Source organism: Micropterus dolomieu, linkage group LG15 (assembly GCF_021292245.1).
Source record: "Micropterus dolomieu isolate WLL.071019.BEF.003 ecotype Adirondacks linkage group LG15, ASM2129224v1, whole genome shotgun sequence".
Taxonomy (NCBI): domain Eukaryota; kingdom Metazoa; phylum Chordata; class Actinopteri; order Centrarchiformes; family Centrarchidae; genus Micropterus; species Micropterus dolomieu.
In genome coordinates, this window is record NC_060164.1 from 12,940,814 (window position 1) to 12,965,624 (window position 24,811).

General features: G+C 41.9%; 1 protein-coding gene across 2 annotated transcripts; it reads left to right on the plus strand.

Annotated features, from left to right (window-relative positions):
* The first annotated feature begins 7,627 nt into the window (after nucleotides 1-7,627).
* ercc6 (excision repair cross-complementation group 6) lies at nucleotides 7,628-23,691 on the plus strand. Of its 2 annotated transcripts, none has more exons than XM_046070300.1 (22): nucleotides 7,628-7,740; nucleotides 8,284-8,489; nucleotides 8,612-8,840; nucleotides 9,330-9,450; nucleotides 9,548-9,662; nucleotides 10,904-11,621; nucleotides 13,044-13,175; nucleotides 13,710-13,868; nucleotides 14,772-14,907; nucleotides 15,166-15,336; nucleotides 15,593-15,769; nucleotides 17,181-17,297; nucleotides 17,760-17,855; nucleotides 18,599-18,817; nucleotides 19,260-19,370; nucleotides 20,195-20,314; nucleotides 20,507-20,601; nucleotides 21,100-21,242; nucleotides 21,380-21,982; nucleotides 22,115-22,283; nucleotides 22,379-22,457; nucleotides 22,543-23,691. In XM_046070300.1, exons 2-22 carry the CDS (start codon nucleotides 8,294-8,296, stop codon nucleotides 22,984-22,986), a joined length of 4,350 nt encoding a protein of 1,449 aa, XP_045926256.1. In that variant the 5' UTR covers nucleotides 7,628-7,740; nucleotides 8,284-8,293; the 3' UTR covers nucleotides 22,987-23,691. The 2 variants fall into 2 exon arrangements, with proteins under 2 accessions (XP_045926256.1, XP_045926257.1); XM_046070301.1 differs by having other exon boundaries at nucleotides 10,907-11,621.
* The last annotated feature ends 1,120 nt before the right edge of the window (nucleotides 23,692-24,811 follow it).

The following is a 24,811-nucleotide window of genomic DNA, read 5'->3' on the forward strand; positions in this document are numbered from 1 at the left end:
ATAAGAAAGTGACACATAGTGAAAATACTCATTATCAACCCAAGTAAGTCACCGCTGAACTGGGATTTGATGTTCTGTAAAAATGATTTTGTGCAGCACTTAATTATACTACTAATGCACTGGATTGTTTTACAAGATTAGTCATTGCCTCCCACACGATATCTTTGTGCAGCTGGAAATACTCCTGAGTCCATGATTAAAATGTGGTCTCAGAAGTCGTCAGCATGTTTGACTTGGTCCACTAAAGCGATCAGATAACCTTGTTCATGAATTTTGTTTCCCAGATCAGTTTTTCTCATAAAATCTTTTCTAAGAGCAGGTTTAAAAAGGTGTTCAAAAATTACATACGCGTTTAGAGATTTAATTGTAAAAAGTATCTGGAGTGGATTATTTTAAACACAGAATAATTCTGCATTTGCAGCAGGATGCTACGACAACTACAGGCAGCATGCTGCAAGTGTGAAGAGTGATGCGGTTTCTCTGCTTTTCAGTCCACTGGGGACAGTCAGGAAGCCTATTGGGCCTTCTTGTTATTGTTGTAAGTGCAGCCGCTGCTACATAGCCTGCGGCTCTGTTTGCTCCTGGCTGCATGACGGGGGCCGTGCTTCCAATCATGCTGAGTGAGGACAGAGGCCAAGTTGGTGGGGATAAAGGGTAAGTGTGGCAGAAGGACAGGAGCAGAGGAGTTAGCGGCTAACAAAGGTTTTGGCTAATTTATGACTCCCTGCCTGGGCTCAATACCCTGTGATCCTACCCTGGAGTAAATCAACTACTTGAAACCCTAACAAACTGCGAGCAGCCTATGGTCGTACACTCCATAGGCCTGCTGTAAATCAGCTGGCCATCAGAGAGAGGGAGAGGCAGAAGGAGGGAGTAATGGACAAAGGGCTCAGTTGAGGCCATGGTCCTGAGAGACACAAAGCTCTCTGCCTCTTATCAATTTTTAGTTTAGCTTTCATGGGCAGACAGACTGGCAGACAGAACTTACTGCACTCCCACGGACCATCTTCCAACTGGACAATATAATTAAAATACCATATCCCGACATCATTCTTCATATCCAATAACTGTCTGTCAGTCAGTCCTTTTATCTCAATGATAGACAAATTATGTAATGTAATAGTAGGATCTCCCCAGAAAGCCTTATTTGACGCAACACACTCTAATATACTGATGACATAGCCTTCGGGAGTAATCTGGTTTTCAGTACTTTGCCCAAGGACACTTTGACAAACTGCTGATCTTCGAATTAGTGGGTGTAATGGTAACTTGGGCAACCCGCTCTGCAGTCGCCCCCCATGAAAGTTCCCTAAGACAAGACAAATACTTTTGCACTGGGTTTGTCAAAATATATTAGCATATTCCAGAGAAACAGCCAAAAATAATTTCTGTTACTGTAAGTGATTTATTTATGTAATCGGGAAAATCCTTTTTTTTTACCCACGTCATTAAACACCTCAGGAATTCAATCTACTGTATAAATGTAGAGTTGGCAAGAAGTGTTGAGTTGCTTCCTGTTCCCAGAAGATCCAGAGCATATCTCAATACGCTGACAGGAAAAGAGAGTTTTGAACTTGGAGCTTGACTTAACCTTTGTCACTCAGCATAGTCCCATTCTCTGATACTCTTTGACCTTATTGTCCCAACTTTGATTCACTGTTAATGAATAAATCACAATCTTTTCTCCCCTTTTCTGGAAATAGGCTTAGATGCACCAAATTTTAAATAACAAGTTTATCTCCCTGCATTATTGTTTGTCCCCTTATGAACCTAAGTATGATTGCTTCAGCAATGTACTACTTGGTTCAGCACATAATCACCACTGATCCCTGCTGTTCTGTGCTCTATCACTTGAGTTTACTGCAAATCTGTTATTATGCCCATGAAGCTAATTTCCCAGTGGGCGAGGTCCCTGGTGTGCAAAGGTCCCCCAGTTAAAGTTCTGTGTGTTCAGCACACATTTCCAACGATGGTTCACATGTTTCTGATTAGACGGAGAGAACAAACACACAACAAACAATAGAGCTCTTCAGTGTTCTCTATGGATGTAACCCATGTGGGCTAAATAGCATCAAACCTATCTAGCACCACAGGGTAGCGGCACAGTGAAATGTGAAGAATCTGACTCTGACTGCTATAGCGTTGAAAAGCATGGAAAATCACAGCTCACAGCCAAACAAGTCAGAGAAACTGAGCACAATTGCATTTGACATTTGGAAACAGTTGTAAAAGTGAATAAGTGAATATTATAGATCCAAACTCGGGTGATGGACTGTCAGTATTAATTTACCTTGAGTCTTGATTCTTGTGTGGTTTAAGAAAGACCCCTTTACACACTACTGGAATTTATTATGATAATAAAGATACCAGCCAGTGTAATGACAGAAAGAGGCCTCGAGACAAGTGGGATCAGAGGGGGAGGGGGTGAGAATGATGATGGTCACTTCTCTGTTTGCAGACAAACAGTCAAGAGGGCAGCAGGTGGTCATACATCACTTTGAGTGGGATTACACATACAAAAACACATTCAGACACACAAAATTGGACATGTGTTTGGGGTTTATGTTGAATCCTGGAGTACAAAAAGATTTTAACTGCTGACTACTAACTTATTCAGATTAACAGTTGACAAAAGCTGATTTCTTTTCTGCCTGTGAGGTAGCAAGGAAAGGGAAAGTCATAACTCTGTTTAACCTGTTGGGAGATGACTGGAAGTTTTCCTGTTGTAGGATGTTTACATTTAACTAGAGGTCAATTCATCTTCTGCCCCATGGAACCTACCTATCTACTCCCCGTCTTCAAGACTTCACAGATTAACTGCTGTGTTTACAGGGGACACCTGTCCAGCGTGCATTTATCATCAGCATGGCATCTGGTAATATACTGTATGTTTTAACAATTTGTGAAGCAACATTGGAAAACAGGCCCCATGAAAGGTTAAAGTATTCAGAGTTTAGGTTGTAAAGTCACCAACCTAGCCATTTCTACATCTGTATTCTCTCTTCTTGTGTCAGCTTGTGTTTCAGGCCATGCTGTATGTCAGATTACTGCTGCCACTGTGTATCGCCAAAACAGTCCTGATCCAATTGTTGTGGTCTACAGCTATCTCTGTCTGGAGTTCTCCAAGCCACATCTAAGAAAAGACTACATTTATTACTGGAGAGCAATGCATACCCAAGCTAGCTCTCACACACTGAAACACACACACACACACACACACACACACACACACACACACACACACATTAACACGCACGTACAGTAAACTGAACCCACATTGTGGTTCTGGTGGTTTCATGTGACGTGTCACTGTACCACACAGGCCTCATCCTTATTCTTTCTTGTGCAGTTTGCTCCAGCTGTGTTTGAGGTCTGCTAAATACACAATTCTGTGTGAACTCCCAGTGATGTGTCGACACAACTTGACCTGGAAGAGGTAGACATATGTGAAAATGTGTTTGGCCCTGGTTGGAACCAGTTTGCTTGCAGGTGTTTTCCTGTGCACTCTAGGAATCGCTTTAAAACACTTTTATAGGGAGATAAAGATTAAAACCCATTTCCTCGAGCTCAACGTTTTGGACCGTCCACCTCCGAAACTAATTTTCGTCAAGATGTTTATAAGTGCACAGTAGTGTACAGTTGCCGTGTGGTTACGTGCCCACAAACGTACATAAACACACACCTGCTGCTGAGTGAAATCACAAGCAGACGCATTAGGCAACTACTGTAGCATGGCAGAGGTCTGATGCACCCGGATGACAACCCAGCCCACCCCTGTAATTACTATCAGACACACAAACAGACATGTAATAACTAGGACAGGGAAACACATGTGAGGCATTAGCACTGCCATTATGGCCACACACGTGTAAAGTACAATATGGCTTATATAATATAGACATGATGATGCTTTACTCATGTTGATTTATTAACCAGTCTGTGGCTTAAGAAAACATCATGGTTCTTGTCTCTTCCCAGTTAGACCCTGAGGCTTTCACTCAACCCAAAAATAAAAACCAAGTGTTCCACTTAACTGCACAACATTGCAGGACTTCACCTGTAAAAATGCAATGATTTAACAGTCTGTGTGTGTGTGTGTGTGTGTGTGTGTGTGTGTGTGTGTGTGTGTGTGTGTGTGTGTGTGCATAAGTGTGTATACTGTGAAATATGGAAGCATGATATACAGTATCAATTATATCAAGTTTCAGTTGAGACAAGGGTATTGGATGCATTTAATACAACGCTTCAGCTCTTCTTTCCTACAAATTCATGCATTTACACAACAGTTTTCCATCTCATTAATTATATGACTTCCTTGAGAAGAAGACCAAGGCTCATGAACAACTTTCTAAAATTCACTTGAAAAAATTAAGTATAAGGGAAACAAAATGCCCTTCAGCAGAGGAATTTCTGTGGAGTTTAAAAGCCAGAAAAACATCAAATCCTACTGGAACGACTTTGAAAGGAATTCAATTCTACATCAAAATTTTGAGGGGGAAAATGACCACATAAAATACTCATATTTAATTTTTTTCACTGCGGTACAAACACCACAAAGCACAATAACATCAAAATTCAACAACACAGTTAACAAGGTCAGGGTAGAGCCATTCCATATTGAAATCTATCAGAGAAGACTCCCAAAACAGTTTACCATAATCCATTGCTGTACCAAGTCATGTTTTGAGTAATCTAACAAATAACTGGTTCATTTGAAGCACAAGAAAACTGTGCAGTACACTATGAATGTAAGGACAAAATCTCCTCTTTCACGAAATTCTTTGTAAAGTGATTTCATCCTCAAGATATTCCCCAGGTTCCAGACAGTTGATGAAGGCCATACAGACTAAAACACCCTTTATAAACACGAGGAGGACAGTGTGCAGAAGATAATGGATGAAACACAACTTCACACTTTATCACCACACAGAGAAGATAGAGTATGGAGTGTGTATCACCTGTGCTACAGTGTTTTGTGTTACCTCACTTGGCCCTTTTTGTACATAAACACCGTTGTTGTGGAACTCTACAGAAGGTCTCTGCACATGTAAACTCAAGACAAAATGTTCTCTCTTTAAATCTTGCTCCACTTGTTACCACTGCTGCTGTCAGGATGCGGAGCAGCACAGAGCAGCAGTGTTAACATCACACCACCACACCCTCTGGGATTTGCACTCTACCCTCCTACACCCTATAAATTCTGCTTACCCCTTGCACACAAAGAAGCAGGGTTCATCCCGCTCATGCTCACACAAGAATACGTGCCTACACATAAAATTAAGATGGACAGCTTTGCCACCCACTTATTCCTGTGTGCTTGGTGTGGTCTATCAACTAAATTATGATGTGCAGAAAATGCAGCCACATACATACATATTATCTCCTCCTCCTCTGTGATAAAAGTTGACAAGTATTGCTTAGATAAACAAAAGATCGAGGGTGAAGACAGACATGAGGTTTACATTCCACTCTGCAGCTCAACCTTACAGTCACAACACTGTGTGTGTCTTTATTTCCCACCATAGGTGATTCATCAGCAGCTTGGTAGTTTATTTGACTTATTCTTGCTCCTATCTGTGGGCCATTACCCAGACAAAAACCAACAAAGAAAACATTGTGTCTGTTGGCTACCTGATCAGAGCTCTGCACACTGCAGGTCTTCTTCTAATTAAACTGAAAGTAAAGGCCTAGTTCTTACTGTGACACACTTTCCTTTTGGCTTAGCACTTTTAAATTAAATCCCCCACCCCACCCCCGAAGTGTCTCTGGAGAGGTTCCAATGAAGGTGACCCACATCTACTAGTTAAGCAAATAAAATAGACGGCACTCTCTGAGCCAAGGCTGACAGCAATATCTATGCCTATATAGATATGTCTGTTTACACAATTAAGACTGTTTGGAAAGTTTACTGGCCTTTGCTCTGTCACTGCAGTGCAAGGCAGAGAGGGTATTTTAATTAAGTCCTTCAATTATTGTTGCAAGACACTGGAAAATAAACATCCTCTGAGATGCAGAAGTATTTGGCACTGCTCACCTTTGTGACATCCATGAAGTGAAGGCTTTCCAAACACATTAAAAAGGGATCGATGCTTTGCGGGACAGAGTTTTTTCTTTTGGGGTTGCTTACTGGAAAGTGGCATTATGCAACGTCTGGCTGGACTGCACCCTGATTGCAACATAAAAACTCCCAAACTTTCTTGCTCTCTCTTTGACACATAAAACTAACTGCCTCCCAAGCTGATTTAGCAAAAAAAAAGAGGTGGTATTATGCTCCAGAACATGTTTACATGGTTTTCAAAAAACACCATATTTTTCTCATACTGCACATTGCTGCACCTTCTCTTTTCACCCTATGTGTTGTACTCTCCACTCTTGAGCTACTTGTACAAAATCTTTGTTGGGAGTTGCACATCGGCAGTTGCCAGGTAAGGACTACTAGCCAATCAGAAGCAGAGAAGGGCGGGTCGTAAGAAACAAGGTAGTGTCTTTTAGGACTAAACGTTGAACTGTTGCCGGTGTTCTCATGATCTATGCTACCTTGCCGAAAAATGCTACCATACTGCAAATCGATAGACTCGACTCTACTCGGCCCTGCTCCGTTTTCCATTGCAGATAGAACCCAGAGATAGTACGTAGCTTGTCGTCATAGCGACGCCACACACAACTGCCGCGACATAATGTTCAATGCGACACACGAAAATATTCAAGCACATTTTTGTTCCACCGGGCGGTATGGTGGTGCAGTGGTTATCACTGTTACCTCGCATTAAGAAGATCGTGGGTTCTAGACCCGGTTGTCCTGGTCTTTCTGTGTGGAGTTTGCATATTGTCTGCATGATCATGGATGGATTTTCGTTCCGCCATCACTTCTCGTAAAACTGTCAATATTCGAAATCTACACAGGGGATTTCTCACCTCAAAACTTCTCAGAAGTGGATTTTGTGATGAAATTCCATACGAAAACTTATGAAATATAAAACCTTCTGTTACTGGCCTCTGTCTGGTGCAGCAATGATGTTGCAGTGAATAGTGAATATTCTCTCTGACCAATCAGCAGTCTGTCGTGTTTTCACGTTACATTTTAGTATCTCTCAGCTCACTTGGAACCTCTATGGAGGTGAGGTGATACGAAAAAATGTACCTGGAAGCAGGTACAGGTACAACATTTCTACAATGGAAAACCAAATAAAGGCGAGTCGAGCCAAAGGGCCTCTGCTCAGACTAGCTTGGTTTGAGGGCGTGCCTGACCCCCGCTAGCCGCTTGGCAAGCTTTATGACGCGTTTTCATTGTGACATCACAAGTAAAGGAAGTGAAGGGCTGGACTCCAAACTAGCTGTTTTCAAGCCCTTCAGAGCAGAGCTTTCTGTGGGAGATGGGAACTCTCTTTGGGCTGGACTTTGGGCTTTTTCACTTTGCAAACCTGTTACATGCACAAAAAAGATACATAACTCAATAAAGGAGAGGGGAAAAGCCAAAAAGCATAATACCACCTCTTTAAACTAAGGTGGTTCAGTTGAGTTCCTCCAGTTCTTTCTCCACTAAAATAAGTGGTTTCGTGGCGCCATCTAGAGGGCAAGAGTCCCTGCAGCTGTGCGCCAGCAGAGGGCGCTGCCCACCAAGTTAATCACTGAACAGAGAGCACAGACAGAATGCTTTCTCTAGCACCGGAAACCAGGAAGCTTGGCTGGCAATATGACATAAACCGAGCCGGGTGATGATGTTGTGTAACTGCACGTTTTGTAAGTAATATTTGTTATTGTCGCTTCGACACTCGGTTTAACGTACGGAACCTAAACACCGAAAACGCAGTAACGTTATCTGCTTGTAGTATGAATGTGTGTGTAGTTTAATTCAAGTGCTGCTGGTTGCCCAGACAGCTGATGATGTTTGGCTCACTGTTAGCTTAGCAGCCTAGCCACGTAAACAATGGGTGGCTGTTTGTAGCTAAACTTTATGTGAATGTTATAAGGGTATATCTAACCGCTTCTTGTAGTCCATTCTTTGGTTGGAACACGTATTAAAATACGTATTACTGCCTTCTTACGCTCAACGTTTCCAGCTAACGTTATTTCACAGGGTAATTAGCTTGAAGCCAGTTAACCGTTAATGTTGAATAATCCCCAACAGTAAATTAATTAAGTTACAATTAGATGCTAGATTAAGTTACCCCATAATATAAAATAATAAAATAATAAAAGTAGCGCCAGGGCTTAGAAGAGACATGGGTGTTTGCGATCATGTGTTGGTCATCTGATTAACTCACTAACTGACTATGTTTGCAGCTGCATCACTATGCCTGTAGAGGGTTCAGAGGACCAGGTGCCCTCCTCTCTGTCCAACCCTGTCAGTGCTGCCCTTACCCCAGGAGGAGCAGAAGAGGATGGTGCTGCATGGGGCTCAGCGGTCAGCTCTTACCCTGAAAACGGTCAGGGCTCCGAAGCTGCTGCACCCTACCCTGCCAACACTGGACCTGGGGATGGCAACAGCGGTGAGCTATGCAACTCTTTCCCCAAAAGAAAGTCGGGATGACCGTCATGGATAGGTTTGAACAGACTCAAAGTGTCACTGCTGGCCATCTCATTCTTCCATATATTGTCATCTGTGGTACAGGTGGTAAGAGGTCTGGAGCCCTGCTGCAGATCAACCGACAGCGCATCCAAGCAGCATCTGCCAGTTCTGGAGCTCATGAGCTTCATGGTCTTGGTGTGGCTGTATATGACCAGGACGTCCTTGAGCAAGGTGTCCTGCAGCAAGTGGATGAGGCAATCCACGAGGCCAGTCAGGCTGCTGCTAAAGCTGATGCTGAGAAGGAATACCAGTCTGTGCTCGATGATGTCAGGTAAAGGACAATAACTGCAACAATAGTTTTCCTCTTGGCAATATATTTGTGTTGTGTTGATGTGTTCATGTGCAACTCCTTCACTCTAAGTCTTCTTAATATTTTCTGATATCAGCGTCATATAATTGATATATACATTATACAGTATGTGTTTGATATGTTACAATTGCAATGAGACTTTTTTTCTATTACCTTTTAAATAAAACATCATACTTTTTAGAAGCTGTGGTAAATGATCAGTCTGTTCCTCCAACAATTATTTACAGTTATATTTTTGACCTCAGAATTTTAATTACGGGCGGTGCGGTGGTACAGTGGTTATCACTGTTGCCTCACAGCAAGAAGGCCGTGGGTTAAAATACAAGACAAAATTAAATTCATAACAAGCGCAGTTGATTTCTCCCAAATCTTAAGACTTGTTTTTGATTTCAAAACAACAAACCTTAAAGGGGTTGATAAATGTTACTCTATTAATGGTGTGTGTTATAGGTCTGTTACAGCGTCACTTAAACATATCAACAAGATTATCGAGCAGCTGTCTCCCTATGCTGCCTCCAGCAAAGATATCAGTAGGAAGATTGAATCTGTCAAACGACAGAAAGAAAACAAGGTAACATACTAAAGATGACAAACCCTTAAATTAAAATGATATAAATTGATTGAAGTGACTGTAATGGTGATGATGATGAAAACACCTTTCAATTCAGGAGAAACAGTTGAAGAAAGTCCGAGCAAAACAGAAGCGACTCCAGGCCATTCTTGGAGGAGAGGACACCCAAAGGGTGGAAGCTGAGCTTTTGGCTGAGGATGATGGAGACGAAGGTGAGGTGTCTTTAATTTTAACCTGTGATTTCTTTCCAGTGTGTAGACTAAAATTAGTCACATAAAAAAGTGTTGGTTGCCTGCTTTCTAAAGACAATGTGAAACCAGGGTCATGTTCAGCACTGCCCAAAGTGTAGGAAAACAAAGCAAAAATGGAAACAATGCAAAGCATTAATACCAGTCGCAGTTATGGTGGCCAAGAAGGCTATTCTGTGGCATTCCTCGTTTAAGGAATTGTCAGAAATGATTATAAGCAAAGGCTTCAATACATAGTGGGTGGTAAAACAAAATACAGTCCTTGCTGCAGTGGTTGCTGTTTGGAATATCAAGATGTTCATATGTTACATCATCAGCGGATTTCACCCCTGACACACCCACCAATATGTTAAAAGTTGTTGAAAGACGTGCATTTGTGCAACACATTTTCATATTGAACTCTTCCCCTGATGTTTTCCTTGTGACAGCTGGCTGTCATTTGATGTTTGATGTATTCTCTCCAGTTTATATGGTGGCACTGTTTTCTTCATAACTGTGTACTGTGTTTGTTATTTCCTATTTGATTTGTGTGTCTGATGTAAAAACAAATACACCTATTGTTTATCCAGCAGAACCATGATGTACAACATCACAACAAAACATTGTATACTAACACTTCAGCGTAATGTCCGCCATAACCATAACTAATACATTACCAAATCTGTTTGGCATATGTTATGCTATGTTGTGGCAGAGCTGAACTAAATAGAAATCACCATCACATCACTGAGGGTTGTGGCTCTTGTGGCAACATATTTAAAAGTTTCAACCTATAAAGGGCAGTGTTGCAGGTATCTTCTGCCAAGTGTGATTCAGTGCTGATTTAACCTTCACCCTTGAACCCACGACCTTGAACAAATAAATGTAAATATAACTGTTGCTGCATACATAAAGGGAACCTTTGAGGTTTTCTTGTAAACAAAAACAGATATGTTTTCTTCAGTATTCTCACCTCAATGTGCTGTGTGCATCCTTTAGGCCTGACAGATGTGTTTAGTGCATCTCCTTCCTCATAAAACATGAACAGAAACCTGCTTGCATGCATGCATCTATCTTCGTCCTCATGTGCGTGCAAGAGACACAAACAAAACGGGCACCTGCTAATCAAACATTGCTCCATTGGCTACTAGTGGTTAAAAACTTGTGCATCAAAATTCTGTATCTAACCCCGCTTGATGTGTGTGTGTGTGTGTGTGTTGTACCAGAAGCCGGGCCGTCCACATTGGGCAGCATGCTCATGCCCTCTCAGGAGACCGAATGGGAGGAGCTTATACGGACAGGTCACATGACCCCTTTTGGAACACGAATCCCACAGAAGGAGGAAAAGAAGGAGCCTCGAAAAGTGATGCTTGTTGAGAATTCGGCCTTTGACCAGTACTTGACGGACCAGGCCAAGTTAGCTATTGAGAGGAAGAGAGTCCCTCTTCTAAAGAAGAAGAGGAGCTCCGGACTCTGCCCTAATGAAGAGGCCAGGGGAAAAAACAACAGAATTGTTTCCTCTTCCAAGGATAAAAAAATTAAGAAGCGCATGCGAAAGCTACAGATAACAGCTCTGAAGGCCCATCCTAAGGCTCGACCCAAGCCTGAGCCACAGCTCCCTAAACCAAGGAGGAAGCATCACAATGAGGGAGAAGTGACAGACAGCGAGGGTTCAGAGTACCTGCCCAGTGATGAAGGCATAGATCCTGACCAAGTGGAAAGAGAAGACATGGAGGAGGGCTTTGGGTCGGGTGACGAAGAAGAGTATGAGTTGAAACCATACAAGAGAAAAACTGAAGGGAAGGGGAGGAAGAAAGGAAAGAAAAAACAGGAGAGTGAGGAAGAATACTGCCCTGAGAGTTCAGATGAAGAGCAGGATGAGAAGGGTAAAGCCAAAAAATGCAAAGACGACGGAGATGTGGAGTACTACAGACAGCGAATAAGGTACAATCAACTACTTGCTGCTGTAAACTTGTAGAAAAGACTGGTTATTTTGGTCCCTGGTTTTGTAATTTGTTTTCAGTTTGTAAACAGTAGATTTATTCTTGGAATTATAGTTTGGATGCGAAGGTGCGAGAACATTTCATCAGCAAGTCTTCTAAAGAGAAAGCACACATCCGCGCCTGTAAATGACATGCTCAACAAACACCAGATTGAGCCTTTAAGTTTGCATCACATTTGCACTGGCAGTGGTGCAAATGCCCTATTGTTATTCCATTTAGTTAAAGAGAAAAGCAGTCGGTTTCTGCTGGCTCCATAGTGCAGAAGGAGAGTTAATCCCAGATGAGATTGGCAGCTGTTTCTTGACTAAGCAAATTCACTCCCTGTTCTTCTTCTCTCTCTGCTCTCACACTGGCCTAATTATCCTCCTGCACATGGTCTTATACACTCACTCACTCTAATGCTCAAATTAATGGAAGAGCAGCCCTAATGAGATTTCATATTTATAGCTGCCAAATAAATTGTGTTGGCATGTGTCCTTTTTCTACAGTGCAGTGATTGAATGTCAATTCAACAGCATAGACACGGCATGGATGGTGAGGCTAGCTTATATGAGGAATGATATTATTAGAGCGGGGTGGTATTTGTAGTTGGGTGGGGGGTGGAGTGGGGGCAGAAAAGTGTAATTAACTGAACCAATGCTTAGTCTTGACTTAATTAGAGAGTGTGGTCTCCCAGGCCCAGCTAAAGGACCAGTTCCGTGGCAGGGTGACAAGACCAGGCCCAAATGAAGATGGATTCTTATCCTCTCCACCTCGCACCTTTCTGGGGAACTCGCACTACTAATTGTCTGTATCAATCTTCATTTGCTACGCGACGACTGTGCCTCTAACTGCCCTCTCTCCTGCACCATTAAAACTCTTCTCCTTTACATTTCCCTTTTTGCTGTAGATGTTCCGCCGCTCAAGGGAAATACCCACTACTCAAAACGTTTGCTATGCATACACCTGTATAGGCAAATCTTTAAATAAGTGCAAGAGGTACGAATGGGACATTCATCTATTAATCCATTCTCTGAACCTGCCTACCCTGTTTAGGGTTGCATGTTACTGGACAGATCCCAGTATGATCAGGATGGCAGGGTACACCCCGACAGATCAATAGTCGATGACAGGGCTAATAAAGAGAAGTGAAACAGAATTCACTTGAAATGTCTCACTCTTTTCAAGCTTGCAAATTAGAAAAAAATTTTCATTTTGGATGTATAACACAGTATCAAACGCTAAATGTTGAAACTGACAGTTGCCTCTGTTTGCTAATTTTGACTGACCCCCCCCCCATGAAGTCTTCACAGTAAAAAAGAGAAATGCTTTTTACCACTAGATGTGCCAGAAATTCATTAGTATGTGCTCATTGTCTTACTAGGAGATGGAAGCGACAACGTCTTCAAGAAAGGGAGGCGAAGAGAGAAAGAGGCGAGGAGCTTACAGATGACAGTGATGAAGAATTTGATGAAGGCTTCAAAGTGCCAGGTTTCCTCTGGAAAAAACTTTTTAAGTAAGTTCAATGTGACACTTTGACTAACATCTGTAAAACAATAGTGTATAAAAGAATATCTGTGTACTTTCTCTGGTGTCTTAGTCTACAACACGCCCTCTGCTTGTAACAACCTTTGTCTTGAAATCATAAAGATAAACCAAAGACTCTTTAATCAAGACACCTTAAACTTCATTTACTGCTACTATAGGTCACTAGCATTCATTGGGAAGTCATTTGGTCAGTCTGTTGTTTTAAAATTATGGCATCACCTTGAGTTTAGCTTAGTTGTTAAATATAGGTTTTCTAAGTCAGCCCCTAATTATGATTGTGTCTGTTCAGAACTTCTCTCATGTTATTTGGCCGGCCTTGTCTTTCTCAAAACATCACGTTTGTTATAATTTACTCTACTCATTTTTTCCCCATGGTCTTAACAAAAGAAAAGTCCATTGTCACTGTAATAAAATGTACTTTTGGAATGCAAGTGCATCACTGCTGTATCTGGTAGGAATTCTGTAATTTGCTCTGACACTTACTGGAAACCATAATTGTCAGGTACCAGCAGACAGGTGTGCGGTGGATGTGGGAACTCCACTGTCAGCAGGCAGGAGGCATCCTGGGAGACGAGATGGGGTTGGGTAAAACCATCCAGGTCATCTGCTTTCTGGCTGGACTGAGCTACAGCAAACTGAGGACCAGAGGATCCAACTACAGGTAGAGAGAGAGAGAGAGACACACACACACACACACACACAAACAAACAAATTGCGGCCAGAGACTGTGTGTCTGTATGGTATGAATATTTGATTAGGGGGATTTCTGCTTGAGAGTGTTCATCTGAATTATTAAACATGTTTCAATTATCAGGCTCTTCACTTTCTTACTGCAGAGAAAACACTGACACACTGTGTTTGTGTGTTTGAGTGAGAGTGTGTTACAGAACAGTTGAGTGTCTTCATGAAAACTTAAAATTAATTTTGGTCTCATGAAGTGGGGGTGGAGCAGGTGTGGGACAACAAATCAACAATGGAAAACATGATGTGGTGGTGGTCATAATCTGGTTTTACTGCGCAAACGACATTTAGGAGGTGGAGCTTCCCTCATGGTCAGTGCTCTGTCTGCTATAGACGCCCACAAATTGATTGCTTGCAAACTCAATTATGGCCAAGTATCAATAGCTTCCACGAGGCAGAGTTTCATACCAGCCGTGTGTGTGTGTGTGTGTGTGTGTGTGTGTGTGTGTGTGTGTGTGTTTGACAAAGCTCTTGTAAATCTTGACACAGGAGATGAGCATGTGTCCATTAATTTGTAATACACAGAGAGCAAATACAGCCTTGTAGTAAGATCATTCAGCTGCATTATTGTACCTGGATACTCATGCTTACTCTTTTTCCCTTGTGCCTGAATGCATCACACATTCTACATGAAAGCAAAGCACATTTTAATTTTCTCTTATTGGGTATACCTTTATTTTCTGTAATGTGGTTTAGAAATGATAACTTTAATTTACTAATGAAATTTGCTGAGGTTATCCAATCTTAATGAACCGTGAGTTCCCTTGTTACCCATCTTAAAGGTTTGAGATTAAACATCTCTGCACTGTGTGTTTGGCTGTAGGTATGTTGGCCTTGGCCCGACGGTCATCGTGTGCCCAGCTACAGTCATGCATCAGTGGGTAAAGGAGTTTCACACCTGGTGGCCTCCTTTCAGAGTCGCTGTTCTACATGAAACCGGCTCGTTCACCAGCAACAAGGTAATTGTTTATTTGTGTGTGTTGGATTTTCATATTCATAATTCAGTTAGAAAGAATCCTACAGGGTCTTTTGTTCCTCTGGGGGGCACTAGAGGTCTGTTTATACAGCAGTATCTCCTAACCTTCTCCCCTCTTCCCCTCTCTCCTCATACCACACTAAAGTAGATGCCCTAGTTTGACACTCAAGTTACCAGAGTTGGTTAGTAATTGCACTGATGAAAATCTGTATTGGTCAATGTGTTTTTTTTTCTGTTGCAGGAAAAACTTATTCCAGAAATAGCATCATGTCATGGTATCCTGATAACTTCATATTCAGCTGTGAGGAATATGCAAGACACCCTGCAGCGCTACGACTGGCATTACATTATACTGGATGAAGGCCATAAGATCAGGAATCCAAATGCTAGAGTTACCATTGCCTGCAAACAGGTATTGTTTCAGACACATTCATGAACACACATTTTAATCACAACACTTGAAGTATCCATGCAGTAGTATGGGTGTGTATATGTGTCAATTATTATTAGATTCTCCCTCTCTACATTCCTATGCACCATCAGAGCTTATGGATCTACCTGGAAGCTATTTACTTCCATTCGTTCTTGTACAGCAACATCAAACGTGCTGGAACATCACATCGATCTTTAGGAAAATTTAACGTACATTCTCTTTTCCCCCTTTGTAGTTTCGCACTCCCCACAGGTTCATCCTGTCAGGCTCTCCCATGCAGAACAATTTGAAGGAGCTGTGGTCTCTGTTTGACTTTGTCTTCCCCGGCAAACTGGGGACATTGCCTGTCTTTATGGAGCAGTTCTCTGTGCCAATCACCATGGGAGGATACAGCAATGCCTCACCTGTACAGGTACTGGAACGCACGCACAAGCACAAGCACAAGCACAATTAGGGTTTGTTTAAAGTCTGCTCCTTAATCCTTCCCCTCGTGTTTAAACTATGAAGGTTTGGTGTGCAATAACTATCACGAAATGTCACCCCATTTGAGACTTGAAACATTTACAGAAGATAAGAACAAAGCAAAAAAGTATAAAGACCGACCATCATGGTCATCGTGCTCCATCTTGTGTATTTTGGATTGTACAAGCATTTTTATTTGAAGTTAGAACAAAGTATGTTAAGTCAATGAATCCATCAACCAACTAAACCTATAGCATGGGGGGCGGAGCAATGAAATGTCACTTGACAACACTTCTCATACACATGCATGTTTGCACAATTTTGGAGAGCAAGAAGGAAGCAAGTCAGAAGGAGAGATAGTGGAGCAACAGAGCCATTAAGTGCAGTGCAGAATAATGTAGGCCCATGCAAAGGAACTTCAGTACATCCCTAGTGTGTTTGAGAGAGGGAGAGGCTAAAGTGGAGAGCCAGTGAGCTAAATTGTAGCCCTTTGTCATTAGTGTTCAGTCGTTAATAACCCACTGACTGTATGGATTTAATTATTTAAGCTGGCTATTGATGCTTCTTCCGCTGTCGATAATAAAAACCTTTACTAATTATTAATGTTATTAAATGGTCAAAGAGGACTAAGCTCTGCTGCCTTATCCTCTTCTCGAAATTCTCAGAGCAGCATAGCGGGCCCTCGGCTGTTCATGTGTATGTACAACCAGACGTATGTAAAAGCGTATGCAGGTGGGGTGGGGCTGCATGAGCTTGTGGATGTGGGATCCATTACTGAAGCATGTGTTTGCATCCCCACGTGAATCCAGTCAGCAGCTTGTTCAGAGATCACTGGATCATCTGCTGCCCTTCTCTTTTTCTTTTCCACTCTGACCTACATTGAGCCCTAAATCCCACCGTGTTATTGTCCCCTCCAGCTTTGCTGAGTATGTCTTTGATCTTTCTGTGGACCCCCAGTGCGTTAATGTTTAAAAGGCTAACTGACCTTTAGCACTGACTCTGGATGAGATGTAGCAGGACATTTTCAGTGGGGCTCCTAGTGTGGGGTGGGACTGAGTGTTTCTCAAGCTCCCTCTCTGTTTCCAATGGAGCTGGCCAGGAGCACTGATGAAAGAGGAGGGCTTGGTCCCTCGAGACCAACAGCTCTCCGGTCAATGTTTAATGGCTTGTGCTGCTGAGAGAGACAGCAACATGAGGGGAGGTGAGAGAGGGTGGAAGAGGGGCTTAACGACAATCACGCCTCTGGAAACATCCACGCTGACAGGTGTGAGTGTTGACGTGGTTGTTTGACTGAACTGAATGTTGCTTATGTTCCAAAGCCCTTTGTTTGTGCCAAAAGGTTGAACTGCTGTTTTTTTCAGGTCCAGACGGCGTTTAAGTGTGCAAGTGTGCTGAGGGACACCATAAATCCTTACCTGCTCAGAAGAATGAAGGCCGACGTCAAAGCCAACCTCTCTTTACCTGACAAAAATGAGCAGGTATTCATTATACTCCAAGATATTTGATCTTGTTCTATCGTTGTATTGAACAGCCTCTCACGCCTGGATCTCTAAACAGGGGAGGTGTTTATCTGATTGGATGTGACTGCATGTGCCACGTCTAAGGAGTATTTGACAAATCTGCGTGGCCCTTGTCAGGTGAAGCCAGCTAATAAAGTAGTAAAGTAAAAGGAGCAGGTATTCATTAAGGTGGCCGGTCCCTGGTCTGCCCTCGCGGCTGACGTTGGTTGACTCCTCAGTCCACTTCAGCTCATTAAGTCAATCCCTCAGGACAGCAGTGGCTCCAAACACACGTTGCTTCCCTCTAATTTCTCTTCTCACATACTGCACTTCATGATGGGGCTTTAAAGTGGATGTCATTACGTGTGTGTGTGTGTGTGTGTGTGTGTGTGTGTGTGTGTGTGTGTGTGTGTGTGTGTGTGTGTGTGTGTGTGTGTGTAGGTTCTGTTTTGCAGATTAACAGAGGAACAGCGGCAGGTGTATCAGAACTTCTTAGATTCCAAAGAGGTCTACCAGATACTAAACGGGGACATGCAGGTAAGCTTCACTTTCATAGTTAAAGCAGGTTCACTGTGTTTGTTGCTTTGTGTTGACCCACAGTGCATTACAAGGACAAGTAGAGGAAAACTGTTTGTTGAGGAGAAGACTTCCAGGAACAAGACTTTCCTTATTCATTATTTAACCTCCTATCTGATGAATATTAGTTCTCCTCTCTGGCTCACAGGCATTAGTGTGTATTTTTCTGGTACACTTATAGAACAACACCTTGACTTGGCATCAGTGGAATTACATTTTTAGGTGTGCAAATTTTGTTAAACCCCTAATAGCTTGACTTTAGTGCTCTTTAAGATACTGTGCAGTTGTACTTCTCACATTAGCCAGACCCTGGAGAGAGAGACTCGACCATTTATCACCATTGACCAAATGGACGTGGTTGGAGAGCCAGGGGTGACCACAGCAGATTGAGGATACACAAACACACATGCTCTTATAGACATATTCACTGGTCACTCTCAGTCCATTAACCACCATTACTAATGCAGTGACCGTTTGGGCCTTCATCAAGAAACACTGCCTTTATTGTCCGTAAATAAATTATGTAACTCATTCATGTATACTAAAGTAAATGTGTTTATTTGTTTAAAGGTGAAAAGCTGTAAAATGCAGTGAAATCGACCAACCGTTATACCACTTTGTCATCTGTCACCAACTTTTGTGAGTTTTATGTTCACGTCTATTTAAGAACCTTTTGTTCCTGTTCCTTTTTGTATGCTTTGTAGGTATTCTCAGGTTTGATAGCGCTACGTAAGATCTGCAACCACCCGGACCTTTTCTCGGGCGGCCCCCGGATGTTGCGGGGAATCCCAGAGGACCAGCTAACTGAGGAGGAACACTTTGGCTTTTGGAAGCGCTCAGGCAAGCTGATAGTGGTGGAGTCTCTGCTCCGTCTCTGGTTCAAGCAGGGTCACAGAGTCCTGCTCTTCACTCAGTCTAGACAGGTTAGGAATATGCTCCTCCAACTTTCTGATTCGCACATCAATCACTTTGCTAAAATAGCACTTAATATATATATAATATTTTTTTTAAATTTGTTTATTGTATGTATTGATGTAGTATGACAAGACATGTCATTTCACACAACATTGTAAATGTTGTCTCTGTATTTTCTGCTGGCTACGTACTGTGTGTGTGTGTGTGTGTGTGTGTGTGTGTGTGTGTGTGTAAGAGGCCCCAGCTGTTGCAGCCAATACCAATGAGATTATACCTCAGAGGGAACCTGAGACCCTCCCTGTCGGTATCTCTGTGCATGTAATATTAATCTGCTCTAATCCTTTTAGAGATGATCCAAACCTCACCCCCTCTTTTCCTCTCTGTGTTTCTCTTGCTTTCTTCCTTTTCGCATTGTTTTTCTGATGTCTTTATGGTATCTCTCCTTTCCAGATGTTGGACATCTTTGAGGTATTTGTGAGGGAGAAAAACTACTTGTACCTGAAAATGGACGGCACTACTGCAATAGCTTCCCGACAGCCCCTCATCGCTCGCTACAACGAGGTAAGGATTAGTCTTCCCTAATGGCTCTGAGTGTTTCCCCATGAAAATCCCGTCCTGAGGGACACAATGCTTCAGTGGGACCCGGCACACCCTGAGGTGGAAACACTAATTGATGGCAATCTGTTGTTCAAACTTGGTGTACCTTTTGTCTCTGTACTGAAATACAGATATGTGAAAATATCACTGAGCATTATAACAATGTCTGTGTATCTTCAGAATAAATTATTTTAAAGGACAGTTATTATACAGTGATTAAACTTTCCGATTCTGTTCAGATGGAAAGCAAGCGGAATGTTAAAACTGGGGTAGGCAGTTTATTTCGCAAGCATTTTTTGTTGAAATTCTCTTTACATCCCAACATCAATCAATAAATCAAATGTTCTTACACTGTCTATCTCGGGACTGTAATTTCAATCAGACCAAGCGCACTCACTGTGCATGAAATGTGTTTTGGGGGTGTGGCTTTGGAAGGAGGCCTAAAGGGAGGGGGTGGGACTTCTCAGTTGGGTACTTTCAAAATCTACCTATCTCTTGCTAGTTTCTCCACTGTTGCCTACACCAGCTTAAATATCTAAGTGTGATCAAAATTTAAAATTTTTGTGGCAATTTGAAAATAAAGTTTTCTTCTCTATTGAGAGAATTAAAACAACAAAAAGCCGTGTTTAGGTTTAGTGATTTTATTCTATTTAAATATGGTTTAATTTTATTAGTTAACAATTTACTAATGTAATGTATTCATGTGATTATTGAAGGGAGTATAAAACTGTGATCATGATGTTCATTAATCACTCACATTTTTTCCCCTTGCCCTCTGTTTCTTACAGGACAAATCCATTTTTATCTTCTTGTTGACCACTAAAGTCGGAGGTCTGGGAGTCAATCTGACTGGAGCCAACAGAGTTATCATCTATGACCCAGACTGGAACCCCAGTACCGACACACAGGTTAGACAGATACACGCGCTCAATAGTTCAGATAAAACAATGACTAGGTGCTTTATTTCTCATGGCTTTTTATTATTCTACCTATGTGCTTGCATTATTTCCAACTTAACATTACCTACATTTCCAGTTGAACAGCAGCTTTTTCTGCCTCTGTTTCAGATTATTTATTTGAATGTATTTTGTTGTTTAAAGGCACGGGAGCGAGCATGGAGGATCGGTCAGAAGCAGCAAGTGACGATCTATAGACTGCTGACTGCAGGGACCATCGAAGAGAAAATCTACCACAGGTCAGAGTTCAGTTTTTCTTTTAATGTTTGGCCATAAACCCTTCTTCACAGAACTGAATTAAAAAGAAGTTTAAAAATTCCTGCACTGACTTTTGTGCTTACTCTCACCCAGTCTTACATTTTAGTTGTCTTTCCATTGACTTCACATGTTCATGAATATTGGTAATAACAAGACTAATTGCTCACATCACTGCTGTATTACCACTTGCACTATCCCAGTCCTCAGTAATTGAAAAGCTTTCCTGCATTATTAAATGGCCAATCAAGGACTTCTAAACTGTTGCTCTGTTTGGTTTGGGTCTGTAAAGTGCTTTCAAAAAGCAAGTTTGAAGAACTGCAGGGATTCTATTTTGATACCTACAGTAGTGCGGTTAACTAATTTTCTCATCCATCAGCCAAACTACTCTGTGGTGACAGAGGATCAGGGTTGCCTGCTGAGGTAAAATAGCAAATTACACACAAGTATCTAATTCTGCATTTTTATCTGTTGTAATTCAGGCAAATATTCAAACAGTTTCTGACCAATCGTGTTCTGAAGGACCCCAAACAAAGACGGTTCTTCAAGTCTAACGACATCTATGAGCTCTTCACCCTTTCTGACCCTGGATCTCAGGGAACAGAGACCAGTGCCATATTTGCAGGTTTGCAGATTTGTCTTTGTTTATTCTGTTCTTACCAGAGAAATATTTTATTGTCTTATTATTAGATTATATGAATCTTTTTCAAAAATATGTTTGAAAGAATTTAACTAACTTGTTTTGTTTTTGTTCTCATACAGGTACAGGTTCTGATGTCAAAGCACCCAAAAAACCTGAAAGGCCAAGGCCATCTCACATGGTGAACCATGGCAGCCATGTACATAAACACTCCTCTGCAAACCATAATGAAATTGGTGCTGACAGCCAACACTCCTCAACAAACATTCCTGCATTAAGAGATGGAAAAGCTTCTCTGTGCAGTAAAAACTCTCAGGGTAAACCAAATGTCCCAACCGACAGTCAAGGCACCAACCAAAATGGCGAGGATGTAGAGCAAAATATTTCAGCAAATACACAGCATATAGGGAAAAATAACGGAGACTGGGATGGAGCCGAGCCATCATTCAAAAACTCAAACTCATCCAGCACTCACCAACACAGAGACGAAGACTCTGCCCTAACTAGCCCACAGAAACACAGAGAAAAAAGGAAGCACTGCAACTCAGCTAACTCAGACAAACATCAGAAGCGCAAACACTCCCAGGATGCTCGGTTTGAAGGACACCGCATATCTCACTTGGTGAAAAAAAGGACGTATAAGAAAGCGGAGAGTGAAGACAATGAAACAGGAGACCAGAAGAAATCAGACGATTATGTCTTATCAAAGCTCTTCAAGAAATCTGGTAGGCTTTTTGAGCACAAACCTTATCAGTCATATCAAACATGGGTAATTTAGTAAGTCTTGCGAAACAGTAAGCTTCTTTTTTAACTATTTCTTTAACTTTTTGTTACTCGTCTTCCTCTGTCTTCTTCAGGTATCCACAGTGTGATGCAGCATGATACCATCATGGAGTCCTCCAACCCTGACTATGTTCTTGTGGAGGCAGAAGCCAACAGGGTGGCCAAAGATGCCCTGAAAGCTCTTAAGATTTCCCGCCAACAAAGCAGGCTGTGCTACAATAGACCCCCTCCTCCACCTGCAAGGTACACTATCTCACTGCCTCAGCGGTTGTTTAGAGCTTTACTAATCTCATTTAAAACAAACTGTATCTCAGTTTTCCCGTTGTTTGTTATCTTAGGAAACGGTTTGGACAAAAGAAGAATTCTCTCCTGGTTGCACCTACTGTTCAGTCTGTCCCTACTCCGGGCAAATGCAAGGTAACAGCAGTGTATTGTGAAAAGATATGCAGGATAGTTACAGCAGTTATTTTGCATCTGAGATAACCTCTGTTTCTCTCTTTAGGATGCTGCTATTATAAAGAAATCTGTGTCAAAGAAGCCTGGCTCAGGAGCTCATTTCAGTGGGGAGGGGCCAGAAACTGACTCAAACTCCGCCCCACTCTCCTCCTCCTCCCTGCTTGCCAAGATGAGAGTCCGTAATCACCTCAGCCTGCCCTCCAGCCAAAGAGAAGAGGAAGAGGAGGGCGGCTCTTCAGCTCCAGGAACGAGCTCCCCCCCAGCTCCGCCCACTGAGCATGACGAGCTGTTGGTGGATCTGCGCAACTTCGTAGCCTTTCAGGCGAATGTGGACGGACAGGCCACCACCCATGAAGTGCTGGAGTATTTCAAACCAAGACTGACCCAGAAGCAGGCGCCAGTCTTCAGAGAACTGCTGAGGAGCATCTGTGACTTCCACAGGACATCTGGTCAGGAGGGCATCTGGAGACTGAAGGAGCACTTCCGCTGAGTGAGGCACAGATGAAACTGGAGGAATCCCAACTGTGATGCATATTTAAGTACTTCTAAGCTATGAATCTGTAGAGTTCAAGCCTACAAGATCAACCTGTTTTTCTTGATGTTTTTTTATGTTGTTTTGATGTCTGTCTAACAAAACTACATCGGTCATATTATTGTATGTTTTGAAAGGACCATATTGTCGCAAAGCCATTTTACTGTACAGTGGGCGAGCTCATGAACTAATTTGATTATCTGTTAATTATCAGTTAACAAAGTTTTGAAGGGAAAGTTCGTTGTAATGTATAATTTGTTTCAGCTGCAATGTGAATCTATTTTTTGCTTGTTCAAGCATTACTGCAATTGCTTCTGTTGTTTTATTGCTTCTGTCTGTTGTTGATTGTACCTGGTATACTTGAATTCACTTATTTTGTATTTTCCTGAAAGCTAAAACTGTATTACATTTGATAATGCTTTAAAAATTTGTACCTGAACAGTCTCACTTGTAACAGATTTTGTTATATGTTTCTATAAAAAAATAATATGGGAGTAGTGTGTCATTTTGTATGTATGACCAAATTAAATATAGGTGTTGGTAGATTTTGTAATGTACTATAGTATGAGTGGAGCATGGGGGGCCTTAACTGAAAAATTGGCAAAAAGAGTTCTGTTGCTGCCATGTTTTATAGAAAATAAAAAGCTTGTGATGCAGCAGTGATTTATAACTGTTTTCTTGTATGGTACTTCTACATAGTAAAGGAAGAGCTATTTAATTAAGAAGAAACATGTTTAAAAAATGTTTTATTTTAAACTAGATGAGCAGCCCATAAACAGGTTATAGAGTAAATAATTGATAGTTTTGGACATATTTTCCCAGTTTGTGGTAAATTTCCATATTTTATTTTTACTAACAGTGGAAGATTTACACATTTTAATATAATTTGTTATATCAGAATTTGATATAATTAAGATCACACTCCTAAAAAGATCATTATGGAGTGTGGTACTGTGGTGCTGACCAAGGTCCTGAAATGCAGTCCGGTTGGCAAACTATAGAAATCCTGTAAACATGGGACCCACAATCTGCAAACCCTAGTTAAAGTTAACTTGTAAAATTGTCTCTAACCAACGACGATGAGAGTGTAATTTCATTTAGCCATTTAAGCAATCATCAGAGGATGGATAGGAAAGGCGCTGACAGGAAGCAGATACACACACACACCAAGCCTGCACTCTTGTCAGAGTTGTCTAGACCAAATATTGGGATAAAGTTATCAGCCGTTATTTGATTTCAATTTTCTCCACGCACCTCGCCGAGGTCATAATAACAACTTTATTTTCAGTGGTGCATAAATTAATTACGCGCATTTAATAACTAAAATATCATTATATTCCCCCTTTAATAACATAAACGCTGCACGCCAGGGAAACCCTTAATAGCGCGGGGCCCTGTAACTGGCCATTATCCGCCTGTAATGATATTACAGAACCAATTACGCGCCATTAGAAGGGATTTTCTGCACTTTATGTGGTTTAGTCCAATCCCGCTCTCCTCTTCTAAATTTCAGCTGCTTCTCGAAGCCTCATTTTGCCTCCACCTCCGAGACGCATGGCGTCTGCGCTCTGCCGTCCCAGATGCGCTTTAAAACTAATTGAAAGGGTCCCGCAGCAGATCATTTATCTGAGGAAGCGAAATAAATCGCAGGACCCCTTGCTGTGAACAAAATCAAAAATTTGGCCTTGTGAGTGTTCTACATGCACAACCCCTTGTAAAGTGGACCCCCTAACACACCCTGACGAGCAATTAACCCACCCGACAGTCAATCTAAAACCCAAAA

Coding starts and splice junctions, on each gene's coding strand:
- ercc6 (XM_046070300.1), top strand. CDS start 8,294: ATGCCTGTAGAGGGTTCAGAGGACCAGGTGCCCTCCTCTCTGTCCAAC. Junction 18,818..19,259: donor TCTTCACTCAGTCTAGACAG/GTTAGGAATATG, acceptor TCTCCTTTCCAG/ATGTTGGACATCTTTGAGGT. Junction 20,602..21,099: donor GAAGAGAAAATCTACCACAG/GTCAGAGTTCAG, acceptor GTTGTAATTCAG/GCAAATATTCAAACAGTTTC.